This window comes from Enhydra lutris, unplaced genomic scaffold (genome assembly GCF_002288905.1).
Source record: "Enhydra lutris kenyoni isolate GAN:26980312 unplaced genomic scaffold, ASM228890v2 scaffoldscaffold1, whole genome shotgun sequence".
Taxonomy (NCBI): Eukaryota; Metazoa; Chordata; class Mammalia; order Carnivora; family Mustelidae; genus Enhydra; species Enhydra lutris.
The window spans coordinates 20,763,424-20,786,358 of record NW_019154085.1 but is presented as its reverse complement, the minus strand read 5'-3'; the positions used below and the strand labels follow the sequence as shown (position 1 = coordinate 20,786,358).

Here is a 22,935-nt window from a genome sequence, read left to right as displayed (position 1 = left end):
AGAAACAGGGAGAAGAGATTGGTCTGGAGGTGACAGTACAAGAAATCCACTATAGGTTCCTAGGGAGAAAGGGATATAGGGAAAAGATGGCAACCTTGCCTATAATAAGCTTTTGTGGAATGATGAGTTAATAAATAAATGATGCATTAGGAAGATTAGTCAGGCATTTAAAAAATTTTTTTAAATTATTTTTATAAACATATAATGTATTATTTGCCCCACGGGTATAGGTCTGTGAATCCTCAGGCTTACACATTTCACAGCACTCTCCATAGCACATACCCTCCCCAATGTCCATAACACAACCACTCTCTCCATATCCCTTCCCCAGCAACCTTCAGTTTGTATTGTGAGATTAACAGTCTCTTATGGTTCGTCTCCCTCCCGATCCCATCTTGTTTCATTTTTCCCTTCCCTACTACCCAAACCCCCCACTCTCCCTCTCAAATACCTCATATCAGAGACATCATATGATAGTTGTTTTTGTCTGATTGATTTTTTTAACTCAGCATAATACCCTCTAGTATCATCCACGTTGTTGCAAAGGGCAAGAGTTCATTTTTTGATGGCTGCATAGTATTCCATTATATATACCACATCCTCTTTATCCATTCATCTGTTGATGGACATCTAAGTTCTTTCCATAGTTTGGCTATTGTGGACATTGCTGCTATAAACATTCAGGTGCATGTGCCCCTTCAGATCACTACTTTTGTATCTTTAGGATAAAAACCCAGTCGTGTGATTGCTGGGTCATAGGGAAGCTCTATTTCCAACTTTCTGAGGAACCTCCGTGCCGTTTTCCAGAGTGCCTGCACCAGCTTGCATTCCCACCAACAGTGTAGGAGGGTTCCCTTTCTCCGCATCCTCTCCAACATCTGTCGTTTCCCGACTTGTTAATTTTAGCCATTCTGACTGGCGCGAGGTGGTATCTCATTCTGGTTTTGATTTGTATTTCCCTGATGCCGAGTCATGTGGAGCACTTTTTCATGTCTGTTGGCCATCTGGATGTCTTCTTTGCAGAAATGTCTGTTCATGTCCTCTGCCCATTTCTTGATTGGATTATTTCTTCTTTGGGTGTTGAGTCTGCTAAGTTCTTTATAGATTTTGGACACTAGCCCTTTATCTGATATGTCATTTGCCAATATCTTCTCCCATTCTGTCAATTGTCTTTTGGTTTTGTTGACTGTTTCCTTTGCTGTTCAAAAGCTTTTGATCTTAAAGAAGTCCCAATAGTTCATTTTTGCCCTTGCTGCCCTTGCCTTTGGCGATGTGTCTACCGAGAAGTAGCTGCAGGTGAGGTCGACGAGGTTGCTACCTGTGTTCTCCTCAAGGATTTCAAAGGATTCCTGTCTCACATTGAGGTCCTTCATCCATTTTGAGTCTATTTTTTGTGTGTGGTGTAAGGAAATGGTCCAGTTTCATTCTTCTGCATGTGGCTGTCCAATTATCCCAACACCATTTGTTGAAGAGAGTGTCTTTTTTCCATTGGACATTCTTTCCTGCTTTGTCGAAGATTAGTTGACCATAGAGTTGAGGGTCCATTTCTGGGCTCTCTATTCTGTTCCACTGATCTCTGTGTCTGTTTTTGTGCCAGTACCATACTGTCTTGATGATGACAGCTTTGTAATAGAGCTTGAAGTCTGGAATTGTGATGCCACCAACTTTGGCTTTCTTCTTCAACATTCCTCTGGCTATTTGGGGCCTTTTCTAGTTCCATATAAATTTTAGGATTATTTGTTCCATTTCTTTGGGGAAAAAAATGGATGATATTTTGATTGGGATTGCATTAAATGTGTAGATGGCTTTAGGTAGCATAGACATTTTCATAATATTTGTTCTTCCAATCCATGAGCATGGAGCATTCTTTCATTTCTAGGTGTCTTCCTCAATTTCTGGCATGAGTACTTTATAGTTTCCTGAGTACAGATTCTTTGACTCTTTGGTTAGGTTTACTGCTAGTTATCTTATGGTTTTGGGTGCAATTATAAATGGGATCGACTCCTTATTTTCTCTTTCTTCTGTTTTGCTGTGGGTATATAGAAATGCAACTGTTTTCTGAGCATTGATTTTTATATCCTGTCACTTTACTGAATTGCTGTATGAGTTCTAGCAGTTTTGGAGTGGAGTCTTTTGGGTTTTCTACATAAAGTATCATATCATCTGCAAAGACTGAGAGTTTGACTTCTTCTTTCTTGATTCAGAAGCTTTTTATTGCTTTTTGTTGTCTGATTGCTGAGGTTAGGACTTCTAGTACTATGTTGAATAGCAGTGGTGGTAACTGACATTGCTGCCATGTTCCTGACCTTAGGGAAAAGCTCGCAGTTTTTGCCCATTGAGAATTAATTCACTGTGGGTTTTTCATAGATGGCTTTGAAGATATTGAGGTATATACCCTCTATCCCTACACTTTGAAGAGTTTTGATCAAGAAAGGATGCTGTACTTTGTCAAATGCTTTTTCAGCATCTATGGAGAGTATCATATCGTTCTTGTTTTTTCTTTTATTAATGTATTGTATCACATTGATTCATGTACGGATGTTGAACCAAACTTGTAGCCCAGGAATAAATCCCACTTGGTCGTGGTGAATAACCTTCTTAATGTACTGTTGGATCCTGTTGGCTAGTATTTTGGTAAGAATTTTCACATCTGTGTTCATCAAGGGCATTGGTCTCTAATTCTCCTTTTTGGCAGGGTCTTTGTCTGGTTTTGGGACCAAGGTAATGCTGGCCTCATAAAATGAGTTTGGGAGTTTTCCTTCCATTTCTATTTTTTGGAACAGTTTCAGGAGAATAGGTATTAATTCTTCTTTAAATGTTTGGTAGAATTCCCCTGGGATAGTCAGGCATTATTAAGTGATATTTATGTGAAGCAGGAGAGGCTAGAGGTAGAAACATCCAATTAGGTGGTTCCAACTGCAATCTAGTTATGAGGACCTGGATTTAGAAGGTAGTTTCGGGTGTAGAGAATAAAGAACACACCTGAGCAACATAACAAGATAAAACAATATGACTCAGCAAGAAATCAAATTGAGAGGAGGAAGGAGAATGAAATAGGAGACATATTTGTTGTCTCTAAGAGGTCATCAGTTATAAGACACCATTATTTTATATTCAATTAAGAAAAAACTCTGTTAATTAAACTAGGACCCCTTACCAGTGAGGACTTTTTCTAATATATTTATTAAAAGCACTATCTTAGACTTATTTAGGCATAGTTTTTGATTATATATTCATCCTGTGTATATGTTAAAAGGAAGATACAAGTGAAATAAATTGGTAGAGGTATTCTTGAAATTTCTAAATTTAAAATTAGAGTTTTTGACACATGTTTTTCCACAGAGTAACTTTCTCTGTGTCTTAAATGTTATTTCTTCAAAGAGTGCTCTGCTATTCCCTCTGATATATTCTTCTAAGTCACTGATCCCGATTCTGCAAAGTTAGATGCTGGAAATGATAAATTCATGCTACGCAACCTTATGAAAATGACAACTTATCAATACTGCTACCAGGCAGGGAGGTTTTAAGAAACCAAAGATCATCAAACATATGATTTCAAATATTAAAAGTGAAAAAAAATTTATCTTAGAATAGATAAAGCAGATAAATCAGTGTCTGTACTTAGTAAATGTTCAGGAAACAGTAGATATAATAGGACTCCAAAATTTGTTGTTTTGAGGGGAGAAAGGATGATGGCACTAGTGAGAGTAATACATCAGTTAGAAAGAGGATCCAATGTTGCCAGAAAGCAGAAAATTATTTTGCACAAGTTGAACTGGAAGTGAAAGTAGCTCATCTAGAAATACACTAAATTAATGGCAGTATACATAACCATGTGGCTTTGAACTACCCTAGTCCTCATTTCTTTCTTTTCCAAACCAAAGAATGCATGAATAAAATTTTCACAGAATTATATTCTTTTTTTATTATGCATATTCTCTTTTATGTGGATTCATTTTGATGTTTCATTAAACTTTGGATTTTTTTTTAAAGATTTTATTTGTTTATTTGACAGATAGAGATCACAAGTATGCAGAGAGGCAGGCAGAGAGAGAGGGGGAAGCAGGCTCCCCGCTGAGCCAAGAGCCCGATGCAGGGCTCGATCCCAGGACCCTGGGATCATGACCTGAGCCAAAGGCAGAGGCTTTAACCCACTGAGCCACCCAGGTGCCCCTAAACTTTAGATTTCTTAAAGGATAAGACTATCTATACCTTATGCCTTCTTTCTACTCCTTCCTCCCACCTGCTCCAGCATTATCTTAGCTATATTACGCTTGCCTAAAGAATATTAAGGAGATTTTTTTCTTTCTTTTTAAGATTTTAAGATTTCATTTATTTATTTGTCAGAGGGAGACAGAGAGAGAACACCAGCACAGGGAAAGGCAAGCAGAAGGGGAAGCAGCTGAGCAAGGAGCCCAATGCAGAACTCAATCCCAGGACCCTGGGGAAGCCAGGGCAGATACTTAACCGACTGAGTGACCCAAGCATCCCAGATATTAAGGAGATTTAATAATTGAGAACAAGATGACACTTTAATTAATGTAGGAGGAATAATGATAACTAACACTTATTGAATGTTACACACTAGCCATTGAAGTAAAGCACTATTTATTACACATTAACAGTTGGGATAGATCACTACTGATCACACACGAGTCATTGAGAAAACGCCACTGATTACCCACTTGCCACAAAGATAAAACACAGTTATACATGCTCTTGTCTCAGCACTCCCACCCTGGATAAGTGCCTAAAGTTATTTTCCATATTTGACAGAAAACCAGAGACTACTTAAAGTTTTATATTCACCAACAGGAACTTGTTTTGAAAGCAAGTAGTGTCATTCTAGAGCACGTCTTATCCTTCATACTACACTACAGCCAGGAAATGACACCTCCTTTCTTCCCACAATCACAATACACTCACCTCTCGATGTCTTGCATCTTGATTTGGTGATTCACAGGTTTGACTTTGACTGTTGATAGGAGAGCTTCTCTTAGCTGCCATGATGGGGGAAATACCATCACAAATTTTATAAGATTATGATAAATAAGCTCATTTTATTTCACCAGTGCATTTCTTTAAAAAAAAAATCATTTTAACATATCATTATCAGCTTGAAAGAAAACATTTAATATACTCTTTTGCAAGAAGAATCAAATAACCAATTAAAAATCCTTCACATTTCTAGGTTATCATAAAAATATAGATTTGTTCATCTATTCAGGCTGACTCAATGGGCTATGGTGCTAAAAAGTTGACAATACTAAAAATAATAACAGTTAACATCTATATAGAACTAAGTATCTGTCACATCCTTTTAAAAACATTTCTTGTATACAGTACTCCCCTCTTATCTGTGGGGATCTCTTCCAAATGGATGCCTCAAACTGTGGCTACTACTGAACCCTACCTATACTGTTTTTTTCCTACATATACTTACCTATAATAAAGTTTAACTTATAAATCACACATAGTAAGAGATTAACAACAATCACTAATAATGAAATTGAAGGATTACAACAATATACCGTAATAGAAGTTATGTGAATGTGGTCTCTTTCTCTCTTTTTCAAAATACTTTATTGTACTGCATTCACCCTTCTTGTGATGATGTGAGATGATAAAATGCCTATGTGAAGAGATGAAGTGAGGTCAAGGACATAGGCGTTGTGACGTAGTATTAATTACTGACGCCTGATGATTTGTCAGAAGGAGAATTAAATCATCTGAGTTTGGACCATGGGGAATTGAAGTTGCAGAAAGTGAAACCACAGATGGGGGGGAGGGACTACTGTCTCAAATCATTTAACCCTTACAATAACCTATCATAACATATGGACTACTATTAGACCCCTTTTACAGATAAAGATACTAAGGCACAGGGAGTTTAACTTGCCCAAGATCATTTGACTCTCACTTGAAGGTTCAAGCCCAGGCTTTCTGGCTTCAGGGTCTGTGCATTTATGAGCACATTAAGCTCACATCAAGCTTCCCCTACGGCAAGATTCAAATCAATTATGACTTTTCCTGAGGACTGGGAACAGTGGGGAGTGAAGCTGGCCGTGCCACATGAGAACTGTGAGCAAACTGATGCTGAGAAAGGGATTTACTGAGGTCACAAAACAATAGACCCAGCGAATGCCACCTACATGCCACTGCTTTCTCTTCTGGCCATGTGTCTGAGCTGAGTTTAATTTCACTTCAGAAGCTGGGCACTGTTTCACCTCCACAGGTATCAGGTAGATGGGAAAGAACCCACTGTGAATATCATCCAGAAGCAAGGGATGGTAACGTGAACAGCCCCAGTGATTCATGAGGGACACGATTTCTTAATAATTTTAATGCATCTGTTAAATGATAGTTTACGTATTAATGAGAAAGAGAGATGAAGAGAGAGACCTAAATGCGAAGTGACCTCTTTATTCAAAAGGAAAGTGATGACTTAAAAATATGAAAAAAAATTCTTAGTCAACATAAAGATGTCTTTTCCAGTAATAGTTTTGTTTTACTGTAACATATTTTATTTTCTTCTTATTTCTATTGTTTTCAGTTTTTTTAACCTTGTACATCCATCTTCACTTTCAGATGGTTTTAATTTGATGAAATTAACCTCATTCCCTCCATGGAATCTGAAGTAGATCACTTCTGGCTATGACATTTTTATACAGTTAGTCCCTTGCGATTTGAACCTTATGACAGACTGTTACTCTTGAATTTACAACTTATTTCACTAGTTAATTGTATTGTACACATTAAATCTGGAATTAATCTACTTTTACATATGAAAAACTTCATCTTTTGTTTGAATTACAATAGTAAGCATGATTTGTCACTTCAAGCATCTTATCACATATATAAATAATATGGCACTCTTTTTTATAGAAAACACTTTAGCATATTATGCACCTTGCAAAGTTATGTTAAATTATAGGGGGAAAATACATAAGAACTTTTTGATGGTTTCCTTTCCATCTTTATATGTATAATCTTTTACTGTCTACAGAAAAATCGTGGGAACTAAGCAAATGATAGAGATATATTTATCTCATGCATCTATAGATGTACCACATAATTTATCTCTTTCTAGATGTTATTATCAATGCTAAAAGTTTTGTTGGAAATAGAAAGATGGAAGTTATTAAGCTATAAAATGGGTACCTTAGGTGGATTCTTACTTATTCCACACTATGAGACCATATAAGGTGGTATTTATTTTCTCCATTTTAAAGAAATAGGAATACTCAGGTTAGGTAATACCTCAGGTTAGGTATCTAGTAAGAGACAGATCTGGAATGAAACATCTGCTTTCCAGGTACTTTTCAAGCTATCATGTGTTAGTCTTTCTACAACTCACCAATAAGATTATTTTATTAGACATTTCCTGTAGTGAAACACTTTGATAGCAAATAAACATCAAGACAAGATTATTAAGGAGCTGTTACTTTGTCTACTATAATGATGATTATGATGATAAAATTATAACTACAGCTTATTCACTTACTATGTACCTGGCATTCTTCTAAACAATTTTACATAAATTAATTCATTTATTCTTCATAATAACCCATAAGTACTAGCAATATGATATTTTAACTCCTGTTTTACATATGAGGAAACTGAAGTGCAGGAAGTTAAAATGACTTCTCCAAAGCCACACAACTCGATGGCATGTGCCCCTGGTTTAGTTTCTCATCATGTGAGTGAGCCCTGGGCCTGGGGCACTAACATTCTCCCTGGAGGAATTTTCTTCCTCTTGGTTTCTTAAGGGCAAATCATTGCATCACCTTTACTCCTGCATGCGAGGGAGTCTGCTACCCCTGTTCCACTGGACGTCCAAGTTACGAACCTGTAATGATGTTCCTGATGGGCTTCACCAGTGCTGTGAAGCCAGAGACTTCGGGCTGTCTGTGCTCCCACATGGGCTGCCATATAACAAGCCCACTGGCCAGTCGGAAGGTTAGGTCAGATTCCTGAGGGAAGAGAAGGTTTATATCTAATACCTGGCTTGTAACTGGTTGAAAGGCCCAGTCATTGCAGTGATTAGTATCATTCATAAGATTATTGTCAAAGTAGGTGATCTTCTAGACCCTCTTTCATCACTCAGATGAGGGTTTCTAGGGTAAACCAGTAGCCCTAAGTTATCATCACAATTACTATGGAAACCACAGTGGTCTGCTTTTGGCAAAATTAATAATTAAAATGGAGCTTTGGACAAAGCATAAAACACAAATTATTGTTTTCTGTTAGCAGTGATCAAGGCCTGTTTATTTCAAGAGTCTTGGCAGACCTCTTGTGGTTATCATTATTATTCCTCTTAATTATTTAATTGTCCTTCTTTCTCCCTCTTAAATCAATATCCTCAGATACGGCTATTTTGACTTTCTGTTCTCCTGGCCGTCTTTTGTCTTTGCTTCATGGAATCAGGAACGTATATTTAGACCTTCCTAGTATATTGTTTTGTAATGTTACCTTCTCAAAAATCTTTAATTCCTTGAGGGTCTATCAGGCATTCTCCCCCTTCCACAGCACCTGGCATCATCACAACACTTAACACAGCATTAGAAATTGGGTACACAATAGGAGCTCAACAAGCACTTGCTGAATTACACTGACCTTACAATCCATACTCATTCAGTTTATCTACAATTTAAAGTCTCTTCCAGGGAAAACATTCTCTGCTTCATCATGACATCATTTTGAGAGGTTGAGATGTTTAAAATGCAATCTCATATTTTTTAAGTACAAATATATGACACTCTGAGATTAAAACAACTCAGCCACAAACTGGAATTAAAATTAAAAAGAAAGAAGAAATAGAATAAAGAAATTAAACAACTCAGCCCCTCAAAAAGAAAAAGATGGAAGCAGAGAATGTGATTACAGATTAATAAACACAACGGAGACCCAGGAATTCACTCGGGGCAGGGATTTGCAACCCTAGCTTACATATTATAATCACCTAAGGAGCTGTTAAAACCTAGGAGGTCCAGGTCTCAACTCCTTCCCTTGCCCAAAACAATTAAATTAGAATCGCTCTGAAGTTCTCTGCTGACTTTCACGTGTAGCCATGGTTGAAAACCACTGATCTATGGGGCGCTTGGGTGGCTGAGTGGGTTAAAGACTCTGCTTTCAGCTCAGGTCATGATCCCAGGGTTCTGGGATCAAGCCCAACATCGGGCTCTCTGCTGGGTGGGAGCCTACTCCCCCCCACCACCCCTGCCTGCCTCTCTGCCTACTTGTGATCTCTGTCAAATAAATAAACAAAATCTTAAAAAAAAAAAAAAAGGAAAGAAAGAGAGAAAGAAAGAAAGAAAGAAAGAAAGCCACTGATCTAGAAGAATAAGAAGTAGGAATAAATTGGGAAAAATGAAAAGTGATCCAGCAAATGGTGAATCATTGTGGCTCAGTGTCAAGGAAACTTCAGCTGGAAAGGCTGGTGAAATCCACACATTGATACAGAGAAGCTTCAACTGTAAGCTATGGACTGGGATGCTGGGACTACAACAGGGCCCATGATGGGAAAGCATCTAGGACTCCCTGTGAAGGTATCAGGAAAGTACGTAAAGCACTTGGTCAAATTCTGTCAACATTCATTCTACAAATATTTATACACCACCTACTGCATACCTGGTACTACTCTACTCTGGGTTAGAATAGTGAACAAAGCATATTAAAGTCCCTGTTTTTCTAGGTGCAAAAGAAGAAGTAAAGCAGGCAATGGGTTGTATCTGCAAGGTGTTGAAATTTTAGATAGGATGACCAGGGGAAATCCTTGTTGTGAAAGTGGTTTTTGAGTAAAAAAGATCTAAATGAAATGAAGGAGCTGCCATGTAGATATTTTCAGAAAAAACTTTCCATGAGACGGGATCAGCAAGTGCGAAGGTCCTAAATTTGCCTGGTCTATCAAGAATAAGCCAGGAGACTGTGTATCTGGAGTCAAGTAAATAGCAGAAGAGTAGAAGGAAAAAGTAAGGTCAGAGAAGTTATTGAGTTCCAAATAATATAGCGCCTGATAGGTCATAGTAAGGGCTTCAGCAATTACTGAATAAGACGGAGAACCACGAGGGTTCTGAGTAGTGGCATGACATTACTGGATGTATGCTTGGTAGGATTACTGAGGCTATTAAGAATAGTTCGAGAAAGGGCAAAAGTGGAAAGAGAGACAGTTTAGGAAGCTATTATTATCATTAAGGTGGAAGATAATTACAGGAGAGAGTTTGTAGAGGGCGAAATGAACAGTGGTAGATTCTGGATACATTTTGAACACACAGTCTACAGCCTGGAAGTGGAAGGTGTGAGAAAGAGGTGTCAAAGGTTTTTGGCTTTGACAAAGATAGGCAAGATGAAGGAGGAGCAGCTTTGGGGATATCAGGAGTCTAGTTACAGACATGTTAAGTTTGAGATGCTTGTTAGACATTCAACAAAAGATACTGAGTAAACAGCTTGACAGACAGATTTAAAGATAAGGGAACATAATATTATGTATGGTGTTAGATCCAGCAAGCAGGGGATTAACAGAAAGCAAAGTGTATCAGGTTTGTTTCTAGAATTTCAGGAAGCCAAACTTCAATTGACCTGGTTTTGATAGTTTCATAGCTTCTGAGCTCAGTCCTTTTCCATGGTCCTCATAAATAATCTTGGGACAAAATAAAATCCAGTGGACATTGCATCCAAAGGTAAGCTCTTTTATACTGAAACCCGGGCCTTTAACACTGGCCCTACCGATGTTAGCACTCACTGAGAGTTATTATTTTGCTTTCTTTGATGTATTTCCAAATAGATTGTATATTTATTGGAGACAAATTGAGATCTTCTGTGCATTTCTCCTTGAGCATCAATACAAACTATCTGAAGATAGTTTACATTTCACAAGTAACACAAACTAAATCAAATCATTCTTTAGACTTGAACACTTGCAGAATGCATGGCCTTTTCTTATGTGGCTATGTTCCTTTGTAAGTCCTTTACAGTTGGTTGAATACATAAGCTCTGGGACCCTAATTTCTCTTCTGGAGTCCCCTTTCGTGGGTCATATAATGTTATGTATGCAGTCATGGCCAAAAAGTTGATAGCTGGAAGAGACACTATCATTCAAGCAGCTGTGGGGCAGGTGGTCTAGTAAGGTCCTTAGAAAAACCAGAAGACACAGACACTAGTAGAACCAATAGCTCCACATCTCAGTTGCGTTTCTTGCTTTCACCAAAAGCCTGTTTTCTTGATGGCATGAAATTCTAAATATGTCCACCAGTAGTTTAGACAAATCAAGGTTAAAAATTAATATTATTTTAAATTTTAAAGTTGTTTACTTCAAACATTTTTTAAAACATTTTATAAAAACCTCATTGAGGCTTGGATTTTTATTCCTTGCTATTTTGCTAGCACTCTGAGTAGTGCCTCTCATAGACCAGGCACTCAATAAATATTTTTTAAAGGAATAAGTACATATGCAAATAAGTGCACTAAATTCCTTAGTTATAATAAATACCCAGAATTTTTCACCAAATTAAATTTAGTTGAAAATAATCTATTTGACAGAATTTTTAGATTTATTTCATGTGACATATTTGAGGCAGTTATAAATTAAAATCAGAGAATCAATGTACAGAAACCTGTTGTATTTCTATACACAGATAATGAAGCAGCAGGAACAGAAATTAAGAAAACAATCCCATTTATAATCGCACCCAAAATAATCAAGTGCCAAGGAATGAACTTTACCAAAGAAGCAAAAAAAACAGCACTCTGAAAACTCTAAAACACTGATGAAAGAAATTGAAGAGGACACAAAGAAATGGAAAGATATTCCATGCTCATGGATTGTTAAAATGCCTTTACTATCCAAAGTTATCTACAGACTTAATACAATACCTATGATAATACCAACAGCATTTTTCACAGAACTGGAACAAACAACCCTAAAGTCTGTATGGACCACAGATGACCCTGAGGAGCCAAAGCAATCAGGAAGAAGAAAAACAAAACTGGAGGTATCACAATCCCAGATTTCAAGTTATACTACAAAGCTATTGTAATCAAAACAGTATGGTACTGGCACAAAGATACATAGATAAATGGAATAGTATGGAAAACCCAGAATTAAACCCACAATTACATGGTCAATTAATCTTCAACAAAGGAGGAAAGACTACGCAATGGGAAAAAGATAGTCTCTTCAACAAATGGTACTGGGAAAACTGGACAACAACATGCTGAAGAATGATAGTGGATCACTTTCTTACACTAAAATAAACTCAAAATGGATTAAGGACCAAAATGAATTAAGGATCTAAAACCACAAAAATCCTAAAAGAGAACACAGGCAGCAATGTCTCTGCCATCAGCCATAACAACATTTTTCTAGATGTGTCTCCTGAGGCAAGGGAAATAAAAGCAAAATTAAACTTTCAGGACTACATCAAAATAAAAAGTTTCTACACAGTGAAGGAAACAACCAACAAAATTAAAAGACAACCTACTGAATGGGAGAAGATATTTGCAAATGATGTATTGGATAAAGGATTAGTATCCAAAACATATAAAGAACTTATAAAACTCAACACCCCAAAAATAAGAAATCCAATCAAAAGACAGGCAGAAGACATGAATAGACATTTCTCCAAAGATGACATACAGATGGCCAATAAATATGTGAAAAGACGCTCAACCTCACACACCACCAGGGAAATGTAAATCAAAACCACAATGAGATATCACCTCACACCTGTCAGAATGGCTAAAATCAAAAACACAAGAAAAAAACAAGTGTCGGTGAGGATGTGAAGAAAAAGGAACCCTCTCACACTGTTGGTAGGAATGTAAACTTGTGCGGCCACTGTGAAAAACAGTATGAAAGTTCCTCAAAACATTAAAACTAGAACTATTCTATGATCCAGTAGTCACACTACTGGGTACTTACCCAATCAGCCAATCAATCAATCAATCAATCAATAGTTCAAAGGGATACATGTGTCTCTATATTTTTTGCAGTATTATTTACTATAGCCAGATTATGGAAGTGGCCCAAGTATCCATCAATGGATGAGGGGATAAAGAAGATGTGGTATAGAGACATGATGGACTATTATCAGCCACAAAAAAGAGTGGAATCTTGCTGTTTGCAAGGACGTGGTTGGAGCTGGAGAATATGGTGCTAAGTGAAATAAGTCAGAGAAAGACAAATATACGATTTCACTCATGTGGAATTTAAGAAAAAAAAATAAATGAACAAAGAAAAAGAGAGAGGATGAGACAAATTAAGAAACACTTTTAACTATAGAGAACAAATGGATGATTACCAGAGGGGTGGGGGAGGGGCTTAGGGGATGGTGAAATAGGTGATAGGGACGAAGGGGTGCACTTGCTGTGGTGAGTACTAGGTGATGTATGGAATTGTTGAATCCCTCTACTGCACACCTGAAATCAATATAACACTGTATGTTAACCATACTGAAATTAAAATAAGAACTTAATTAAAAGAGAAAAACATGCATTGAACTATACACTGTCTTCCAGAAAGATGAGTCATTTTATTAATTTGCTAATTAATGAGTTAATTCATTCAACAAATATTAAGCCCATAACATTGTCTGCGTAGGTGCTGATAGGCAACTCGAGGGAGTGGTGTCAAGAAAAGGAATGCCAAGTGGTACAGCACACAGGGGTTGGAGATGACAATTTTATAGAAAGACCAGTCTGAATGGTTATATGGTCTTCCCCCAGGAGCAAGCAGGTATCTGGGGCAGGGGTGGAAAAAATGGATTTTGGTCATGACTTGGGGTTAACATTTTGAAGGGCAAATGCAAAGGAAGGATAGATAGGGGAAAAGGACATTAATGGTGCTGGTGAGGAGCAGTTCACATGTGTATGGTGTGGGTAGAAAAGTGGAGACAGACAGGGTCTGATGAGCAGCAGGCCAATGAAAGACTGAAGGCAGTGATTCTCAATCAGGGGCAATTCTCACCCCCTTCCCACCCACTGGGGACACCTAGCAATGTCTGGAGTCATTTGGGCCATCACAGCTCAGAGGGAGGAGGTGTTCCTGGTATCTGGTGAGTAGGGGCCAGAAAAGCTACTGATATCCTACAAGGCACAAGGCAATGTCTCACAAGAAAGAATCATCTGGCCCAAAATACCAACAGTGCCAAGGCTGAGAAACCCTGGTCTAGGGGTTGTATATTCCCTATCTACATTTAAGAAAGCAAACACCTTGCTCAGAAGGAAAAAGCCTTTTGGAGAAATTTATTGACTCATTAATATTTTTTATTCCCTATAGCATCTGGAACAATATTTCCTTCACAGAGATAATAAAATGATGAAATAATAATATGCTAGTAAAAACAGCTAATAATAACAGTTTATTAGGATTTAATCACTGTACCATGTCTTATATGCATTGTCTTCTTCCCTTATAAATTCTCTAATTACTCCCTCATAAATCTTCCAGGTTATAAGTAAAACTTGAGGGTCTTGAGCCAGAAACTGTCTGTTTAGTCTCTCCTGGAAGAGAATCTGGCTCCCTTTCTACTAATAATACAAAATACTAATAACGAAAAAATGGCATCACTAAAAGCAACTCACATTTGTTAAGGCTCTTGTATGTATAATGTTGAGCATTATCATGTTTCATCACAATACCTCATAAAACTATTCGTACGTCCAACTAATACATGAGGGAAACTGAGGCTTCAGTTTCTAAGCCTCATAGTCACATAGTAGGAAGCAGCAAACGTGTGATTCAAATGCAAGCCTGTTTCCAAAACTTAGACTCTCAGTCATGTCTTCAAATAAAATTACAGCCATTCCAGTCATTTCTGCACTTCCACATTTTTTAATCCAGAGGATATCTGTCCACAGGTAGAAATCTTTACGGGCTCATTGTTTAAAGAAACCTTCTTTCCTGTCCTCTCCATTTTAAGGACAATGTACCTACATATAATCACTACTCGTAGCACCTGGTTTATTCAATGAGACACCTATTAAATATTTATTAAGTGCCCCATTTTTGGCAGACACTAGACACTGGAAATACAGTGTGACCTTGACAGGCAATGTCCTTTTGCTCAACAACTCTGTTCTAGGGGAAAAAAGGGCAATAGATACGCAAACAACCACAGAAAATAATTTTGGATACTTGTAAATGCAAAGAGGGAAAAAAGAAAAAGGATAGTCATGTATTAGTGACACAAAAGTCATCAGGAAAATTCTTTCTGAGGTGGTAACATTTGAGTTGTGAGTAAACTGATGAGACAGATATGGCCATATGAAAATTTAGGGGAGGAGGCAGAGGTCGTTGCTTCTTTCTTTCTTTTTTTTTTTTAAGATTTTATTTATTTATTTGACAGACAGAGATCACAAGTAGGCAGAGAGGCAGGAGGTGGAGGCAGGCTCCCTGCGGAGCAGAGAGCCTGATGCGGGGCTCGATCCCAAGACCCTGGGATCATGACCTGAGCTGAAGGCAGAGGCTTTAACCCACTGAGCCACCCAGGCGCCCCAAGGTCGTTGTTTCAAACAGAAAGAAAAACAAGTGCATTACTTGAAAGCAAGGATGAATGTGCGGGTGAGCCCCACTGAACCTGGAGGTTAGTGCAAGAGAGAAAAGATATTGGCGCGGCAGGAGGCGGGGCCAAGAAGATGGGCAGGAGCTTGGACCAGCTAGTCCCGCAAACCAGGGAATGGTCTGAATTAATGCTTTTGAGTAAGCGTAACCATCATAAAAGACTTTTTAAAATGGAAAGTCAAATATTTTAAAGCAGCTATTTAATTTGATTTCACAACATTTGAAATTTTTAGTATGTTTCATGAGCAATATTACCAGTGCATGCAAAGCATTTTGGAAATTTACAGGTAATTTCAATTCTATTCCTGGCAGCAATGGGACAGTGTCAAGCGAAAGTGAACTTTAACTAAAACTAAAAGGAGTGAAAAGATTCACTTCATTCTCCTAATAGTGATTATTAATGGTCTTACAACCACCTACATATACATATGTACACACACTCACATACATACATAAATACATATAACTCGAATCATTTATTAGGATCTTATTAGTCTATTAAAGAACACTTGAGTATAACAATTTCTTCTTTTCTCTTAACTTAGCAGTCAGAGGGTATATCATAATTTTCATTTACAGAAATAACAAATACATCTTGATTTCTCTCCATGTGTGGGAACTATATTGTGTCCTCACATATATTCACCCTGTGTTAGAGGTATCCACAGTTGTATGCAATGGAGGATCCAAGAAGTTAAGTAGTATCACCATGATCACACAGCTAGAAAGTGGTGTGTTTTCACATAATTTCACATAATTTCAAATCATATTGTCTCCTTCAGACCCAAAGGGTACTTGTCTATAGTTACATTTTAGTACAATTGATTTCCATATCATCCTATGTTTTGTATTTATGCTTTAAGAAATATTTTGGAAAGCAATTCTTAGCTTGTATCACACTGTCTAGAAGTCCACGGCATAGAAGACATTTAGAACTTCTGCTCTAGACCTGCATTATAACAGACAGCTTACAAGGTACTGTAGAAATACAAAGGAGATAATGACTTAGTCTACATGGGGAGTTTCAGAGGAACAGCTTCATGGAAATGATGACATTGAAGTTGAGGTTTGAGGAGTCATCAGACGAGCAGAAGAAAGAAAGAGGACAGAGCGAATGGCAAGGGTATATTCAGGGAATGGCTCCCAGAGCTGGATCATGAAGATGCCAGTAGGGACTGGCAAATGATACATTAAAAGTTCCTTGACCTTATGTGCCATGTTTAATATGCTGGACATGATCTTGGGGCAGAAGGAGAACCTTTGAAGATTTTTAAGTAGATAATGATATGCAAGGAATTGTGTTTTGAAATCATAATCAGTGGTTTGATAATAGAAATAAATCTCTCCATATCTTGGCTTGCCACAAAATCTTATAAGACATGGACAATCAAATATGGAAATATGGAAACACCATTTGAAGCCCACCTCACCTCTATCCCCCCTCAGCCTAACACTAGCCCTCTCCTTACCTTGATCCTGTGTACCAGAGGAGCAAAGAGAAATACAAAGAGCTCTACAGTGGCCATGGAGTTCTGGAAGATCTTCCTTCGGTTGTTCTCTTCTTCATCATTGGAGCTGCTTTGACAAGGCTGCCCTGGTGAACCCTGGTTTTCTACCTGGTGGATGAATGCACTGCTGCTGCCACCCCAGCTGGAGCCACGGTCTGTGCCCCCAAACCGTTCACTGTTGCAGTCCTGGGGGGCCTCTAGGAGCATCCAGTGAAGGGTGTGAAGGAGCTTTGTCTCAGCAACACCCAGTTTATCTTGGTGGCCTGCATGGGGACAATCACATAGCCAGGTTAAGACAAACTCTGCTACCAGAACAATGGATATCAACTTTGGGTATAGAAAGAACATCCTTGCTTTGCTCTGCAGCTTGATTTCCTGGGACACACTAGCATTTCTCTATACTTCTTACATCCACGGCTGGAAGGGCACATTCTTTTTCTTTTTCTTTTTTTTTTTTTAAGATTTGTTTATTTATTTGTTTGTTTATTTGAGAGAGAATAAAAGCAAGAGCTCACAGAGGGAGAGGGAGAAGCAGACTCTCCACTGAGCAAGGAGCCAGATGCAAAGCTCAATCCTAGGACCCTGGGATCATGACCTGAGCCAAAGACAAATGCTTAACTGACTGAGTCACCCAGGAGCCCCTGGAAGGGCTCAGGGCTCATTCTTGTTTTAGGGCTTCCTAACTGGTTACAATCTCTGCAGAATAGCATAGTGTCGTAGGAGGAGAAACCGCATACATCCCCTCTCTTCAGGCAGATACCCATATATATCTCCAAATAGGCAGTGTGGTGGTTAAGAATCCAGGCTCTGAGGATAGCAACAACTTTACTTTAGACAGGGTGACCAAGAAACCCCTCTCTAAAGGTAACTATTGTGCAGAGACCCAAAAAAGGGCAAAGGACTGGATGGAAAACAGCACATGCGCGAACATGGGGTGGATGTTAGGATGTGTTACCACGTGAGAAAAGCAATTTCAAGAGAATCTTAAAAAAAAGGAAGAGTGTCTATGCACATGCATACACATACATAGAGTACTACAAAGTGCAAGAGGTCGCTTTAGGATTTGAGAGGCCCAAAGAGAAATCAGATTGGAACTCATCTCAGAGAGGTGATAGGCTTCAGCTTCCCTGCAATGTTTTAATGTTTAAAAGGAAAATATATTCACGTATTACTTGTAAAATTCAAGATTTAAGAATAAGAATGCCAGTTCCTTCATTGGTAAGATGGAGATCATAGTGGTACCCACGTGAGGGGGCATTTATGAGAACTGAATGAGATCATGTGTTCAGTTCCTGGAAAAAGAGTTAAGTACCCAGTAAATGTCATCAGCATGAGTGTTGACAATTACATGCCATGGAGAAGGAATGAGGAAGAAGAACCAACCTAACTTGTTCCTGTTTGAAAGCAGGGTTGCAGTGCAGTGCAGGACGTGAGGCAAAGCAGCTTGCACTAGCTCCCATCTGGAAATGCTCTGGATGGCTTCAGAGAGGGCTGGAGAAAGGCCATGCAGCTTGTTCTCTACCAACACACGTTCAAAGGACTGTGGATGCCGAAAAAGAAGAAAAAAAATGTGTAAAATAAGGAATTGGTGATTCTGTCTGATGAGAAACTGGAGATCAAAGTACTACACCAAGATGCAAATCACGGCATCAAGTTTTTTTGAAGTGCACTCACATTGCATTTCATGTTGATGTACAATGGGTCATGATCATTTCTTTTTAGCCATTTTTAGGTATTTGATTTAAAATATAGGACTTGAATTATTAAGTGATTTTTATTTTCACCAAAATTAGCGTCATCTAAAAAAAGAGTGCAACACCACATTTAACTCGTGTAATATGTTATAAAATGCTGCTGTGGCATCCAAGGGGGCTGTCACATTTGCAGACCACAATGAAATGTCTTTTGTGAAAGGGTCTTGAGGACAGAATTGCTTTTGATGTGGTTCAACAAGTGTTAAATAAGATACAACTCTTTCAAGAAATCTGATTTGGGGGCCTCTGAATTATTTCATGTCCTAAGCAATAATCTGGCACAAGACATTTCCTTCCTAATGCCTGTAACCATAAAGATACTTCATATACCTTTGAATAAAAGATGGAAGGAAGGGCAAGGAGAATGATGGGAAATAAGCCATAGTTTTGCTGGTTTATTCACTCTTTCTTGGCCGGGGATACTTTCAGAAAGTGAAACATCACAGAACAAATTTGACCTACTCCCAGTTTTTTTTGTTGTTGTTATTTGAATGGGGGTGGGGGGCAGATATCGCTCTAAGGGGTTAGGGAAAGTATAGCTTCCAAATATTAAAATAAATTTAATAAAAATTTGACTTACATGAATTGAACCTGATTGCTACTTGATGCCCCATGTAATCAAGAAAACTATGGAAATATGCTATAGAGTGATCATAATACAGGTTCCAAGTATTCAAGCTGTATTATTGGTACTATTAGGATACCAGAGAAAAAGACATGGCTTAATACAGATATTCTCTGAAGAAAATGAGTTACTTTTTGACTAAGAAAAGGAAAATAAGAAATCCATCTTCATAATGAAAAGCATGGTGATGTTTCAGTAAGGAGTGTAAAAAGATAATGGTTTTTTTTTTTTTTTTCTAAACTGAATAAAGACATATCCAAATGATTTTAAATTCTTCAGCCCTCAGGTATCTAAGTATTCATTAAGTAAATGGTGAGTATGTTGGGCATTAAAAGATTATAAAGAATTTACAGTCTTGTTGAATACATTTTAGAGGATGAGTTGTATATTTTATAATTGGGTGCTCTGGGTACTTAATGTCATTTCCTTCTTAAATGTCACTAATACAGCTCTTATTATTTTTTAAACCCTGAAAACTGCTTTCTACATTTTTATTTCTCTGTGACTTAGTTGTTTGATATCGTATGACTACATTAAAAATGCCAAATCTTTGCCAAGGACAGGGAAAATACAGGATTATTTTAAGTTAGTATAATTGTAAGCATGATTTATGGAAGGCTCAGTGATTTCTTAAGTGTCAAATTACTCTAATTTGAGCTAAGTACAACAACAAATTCTATTAAAAGGTCCTTATTAAAAGATTATATTTTAAAAATATCTCTGTGGCAACTTTGAAGGGCAAGAGATACAACAAAACAAATTCCTATTTGAATGTGTGTACCTGCATGCACGTTTAAAACTCTCTAGTAGGCTCTCATCATTTTTAAGGGTCATAACACATTTCAGAACTCCTCACTATATAGTCATCTGTGTAGTCATTTGCAAATTTTCATGGCAATGCCTAAATGGGTAGGTTTCCACTTTTAGGTTATGATATATGAAATGTGAAGATCCTTATTTGAGCTCCAAATTCTAATGAAATTTATGAAAAGTTCATCCCATTTTTGCTTCATGATTTCATGTTTTTTGTTTTTGATTTGTGATCGGGACCTCTTTAAGGATATATGATTCCCTTAGACTCTCAGGACAAGTGCACTCTATAAGGTATACATATTAATAGCATTAGTCTCATAATTATTTTACATCATCTATTTTCAGACTTGCACAAAACATGCAAGACATCAAGTTCAGAACTGTATATGACTTTGAGTCATTCATAGGCCCTCATCTCATTAACTTCCACCATAACAGTCTCAATTTTGTTGAGGAAGGAATGGACTTCTTATATTTGTCCTGCAAGGCCCTTCACCACCAGGTTCTTTGTAATCTCTCCATCCTTTCTTCTACTGCTCTATTCCTATCCACTCGGGGATAAGGTGCTTTAGACTTGCTATTCCCCTTTACTCTTCCCTTAACTATTCCTCCCTCCCTATTTTCAGTTTTCTCTAACAGTCACATTAGCAGGTAAGCCTTACCTATCCTCTGTTCTTAACATGGAATCCACTCCCTCCCCCAATCCCGAGCTGCCAGTGCCCCCAGTCTCCTTTCTTTCTTCATTTTCTCCATAGTGCTTATCACTATCTGGCTTATTATGTATTTTACTTATTTGTGAGTAGCTTGGCTTCCTCCCACTAGAATGCAAACTCTGTATTTTGATTATTGCTCCATCCCATCATTTAGAACCCTGCCTAACACATAGAAGGTGCTCGATAATATTTGCTAAATGAATTAATCTAAACAGTCAGTTTAATTTAATGCCTTTCTTTGGGTTGAAATGACCACACAGAATATGGAAACAATCATTAAATGTTGAATATCACATACCACACATGAGGCTTCATATTGCTTTCCCAGTTTAGGCCTCAAAAATGCACTGAAAAATTAATAGAGATAGCGGTTATAAGTAAAATTATTAGCATCTTTATGAAATATTTTTTCAACGGATAAGATACAGTGCTACATAACTCAAATTTCATGCCTCCCTATAGCTTGTTAATGAGCAGGTGTTGAACAGCTGACGACATTTGCTTTTACATATGTAATTACATGTATGAAAGAGATGTGGATCTCCACATTTTCTGTATCCACTCTTATTCTGAAGACTTTTTCCTAATCAGATTCCAAATTGCCAATGGTCAGGAGTGGTGTATTGCTCATGTGTATAATTATATAAAAAACTAAAAATGAATAGCTTGTGGGTTGTGATTTCCAGAACCTAATTTTTTATCTTATAAATTTACAAAATAATAATAACAATAATAATAATAATGGAAATCTTGTTTCTTGTTTATTAGAATAGGTTTCAGAGATTCTTCCAGGAAAAAAAAATGCTTATCAAAAATCATCTTCCTCAAGTTCTTGAACCAGGAAGACTATATTGGCTGAATCCGAGCAAAAATGGTTAACAAGTGGGCATAGCCGATATTCGCCAAACAGGAGCTGGAAAAACAACAGGTCACCGGCCTGGAATTACAGCAGGAGATGGAGCGGAAATTGGACGCAAGAGCACAACCAGTCATAATTATCTTCCCTAGTTCCCCGCCCCCTCTTCCTAGGTTTTCTGCCCTCCCACCCCCTAAATAATGTATATATTTATTCAACTGCCAATCTGCTTGTCGGCAAACTTCACGGAAATATTTTTTTTAATGCGTGTTTTTAAGCAGGTGCAGAGGGCTTGCTTTCCAGCCCCAGAGAGGGAGCTGCAGGCTGTGGCGCGGCCTCAGCAGCAGTGGCGGCAGCGGCAGCGGCGGTGACCCAGGCGGCCCCAGGAGCGTCCCCAGCCCAGGGTGGCCCGCGGCGTGCCCTCTGCGCCCCTCACCTGGTTTGCCGCCACAGGAAGGTCTGGATGGGCAGGGGGATGCCGCGGCCGCTGTCTTGCTCCTGGCCCTCGGAGCTCTTCCTCTTCACCATGATGGTGGCTCCTGGGAGTCCTACTGCAGGACCCAGCTCTGGCTCCTCGCTAGCCGCCGCCGCCTCCTCCTCCTCCTCCCGCTGCTCTCCCCAACTCTCATCCCCTCCTTCCCCGAGGCTGAGCCGGCTCTCTCCGCCCTGATCCCCCGTCCCTCTCCCCTTCCCCCGCCCCTCCCCGCCCGTGGAACATGGCTGCGGGAGGAGGGGAGGGCTGGAGGAGCCGCGGAGCGAGGAGGGGGGCGCTCGGAGGAGCTGTCCGCCTCGCCGCCCCCGCGCCCGCTCCTTGCTTTCAGTACCTCCCACTGTGGACAGCAGCCCGCGCCGGCGGGCCGGGCGGCAGAGCAGAGCTGGGGACAGGGTGAGCTGCAGCGGGATGGTCAAAAAGGTCCACACTCCGCATTGCACGCTGATCCCCTCCCGCCTCTTCCACCCCCTAGGATTCGGCTTCCTTCCCTGCGAGCTGCACCCCAGGAGTGTCCCCTGTCCTGCTTCCCAACCTCAGCATCCGAAGTATTGTCACAGTCTGGGGAGGAGGAGCTTTGGGAAACCGCAGAACAGTCACTAACCCTGGCATCATTC

General features: G+C 38.8%; 1 protein-coding gene across 2 annotated transcripts in view; it reads right to left on the bottom strand.

The window, feature by feature from the left end:
• The window catches only part of LOC111151748 (unc-80 homolog, NALCN channel complex subunit), a 227,295-nt gene extending 204,870 nt beyond the window's left edge, over positions 1 to 22,425 (bottom strand). For both annotated transcript variants that reach the window (XM_022509965.1, XM_022510038.1), the window contains exons 1-6: positions 22,265 to 22,425; positions 21,271 to 21,319; positions 18,451 to 18,607; positions 17,029 to 17,330; positions 7,850 to 7,973; positions 4,927 to 5,000 (exon numbers count right to left, since the gene is read on the bottom strand). In XM_022509965.1, coding sequence (XP_022365673.1) covers positions 4,927 to 5,000; positions 7,850 to 7,973; positions 17,029 to 17,330; positions 18,451 to 18,607; positions 21,271 to 21,319; positions 22,265 to 22,356 — 798 coding nt within the window. In that variant the 5' untranslated portion in view covers positions 22,357 to 22,425. The remainder of the gene's footprint in view (positions 1 to 4,926; positions 5,001 to 7,849; positions 7,974 to 17,028; positions 17,331 to 18,450; positions 18,608 to 21,270; positions 21,320 to 22,264) is intronic.
• Between the last annotated feature and the right edge of the window lie 510 nt (positions 22,426 to 22,935).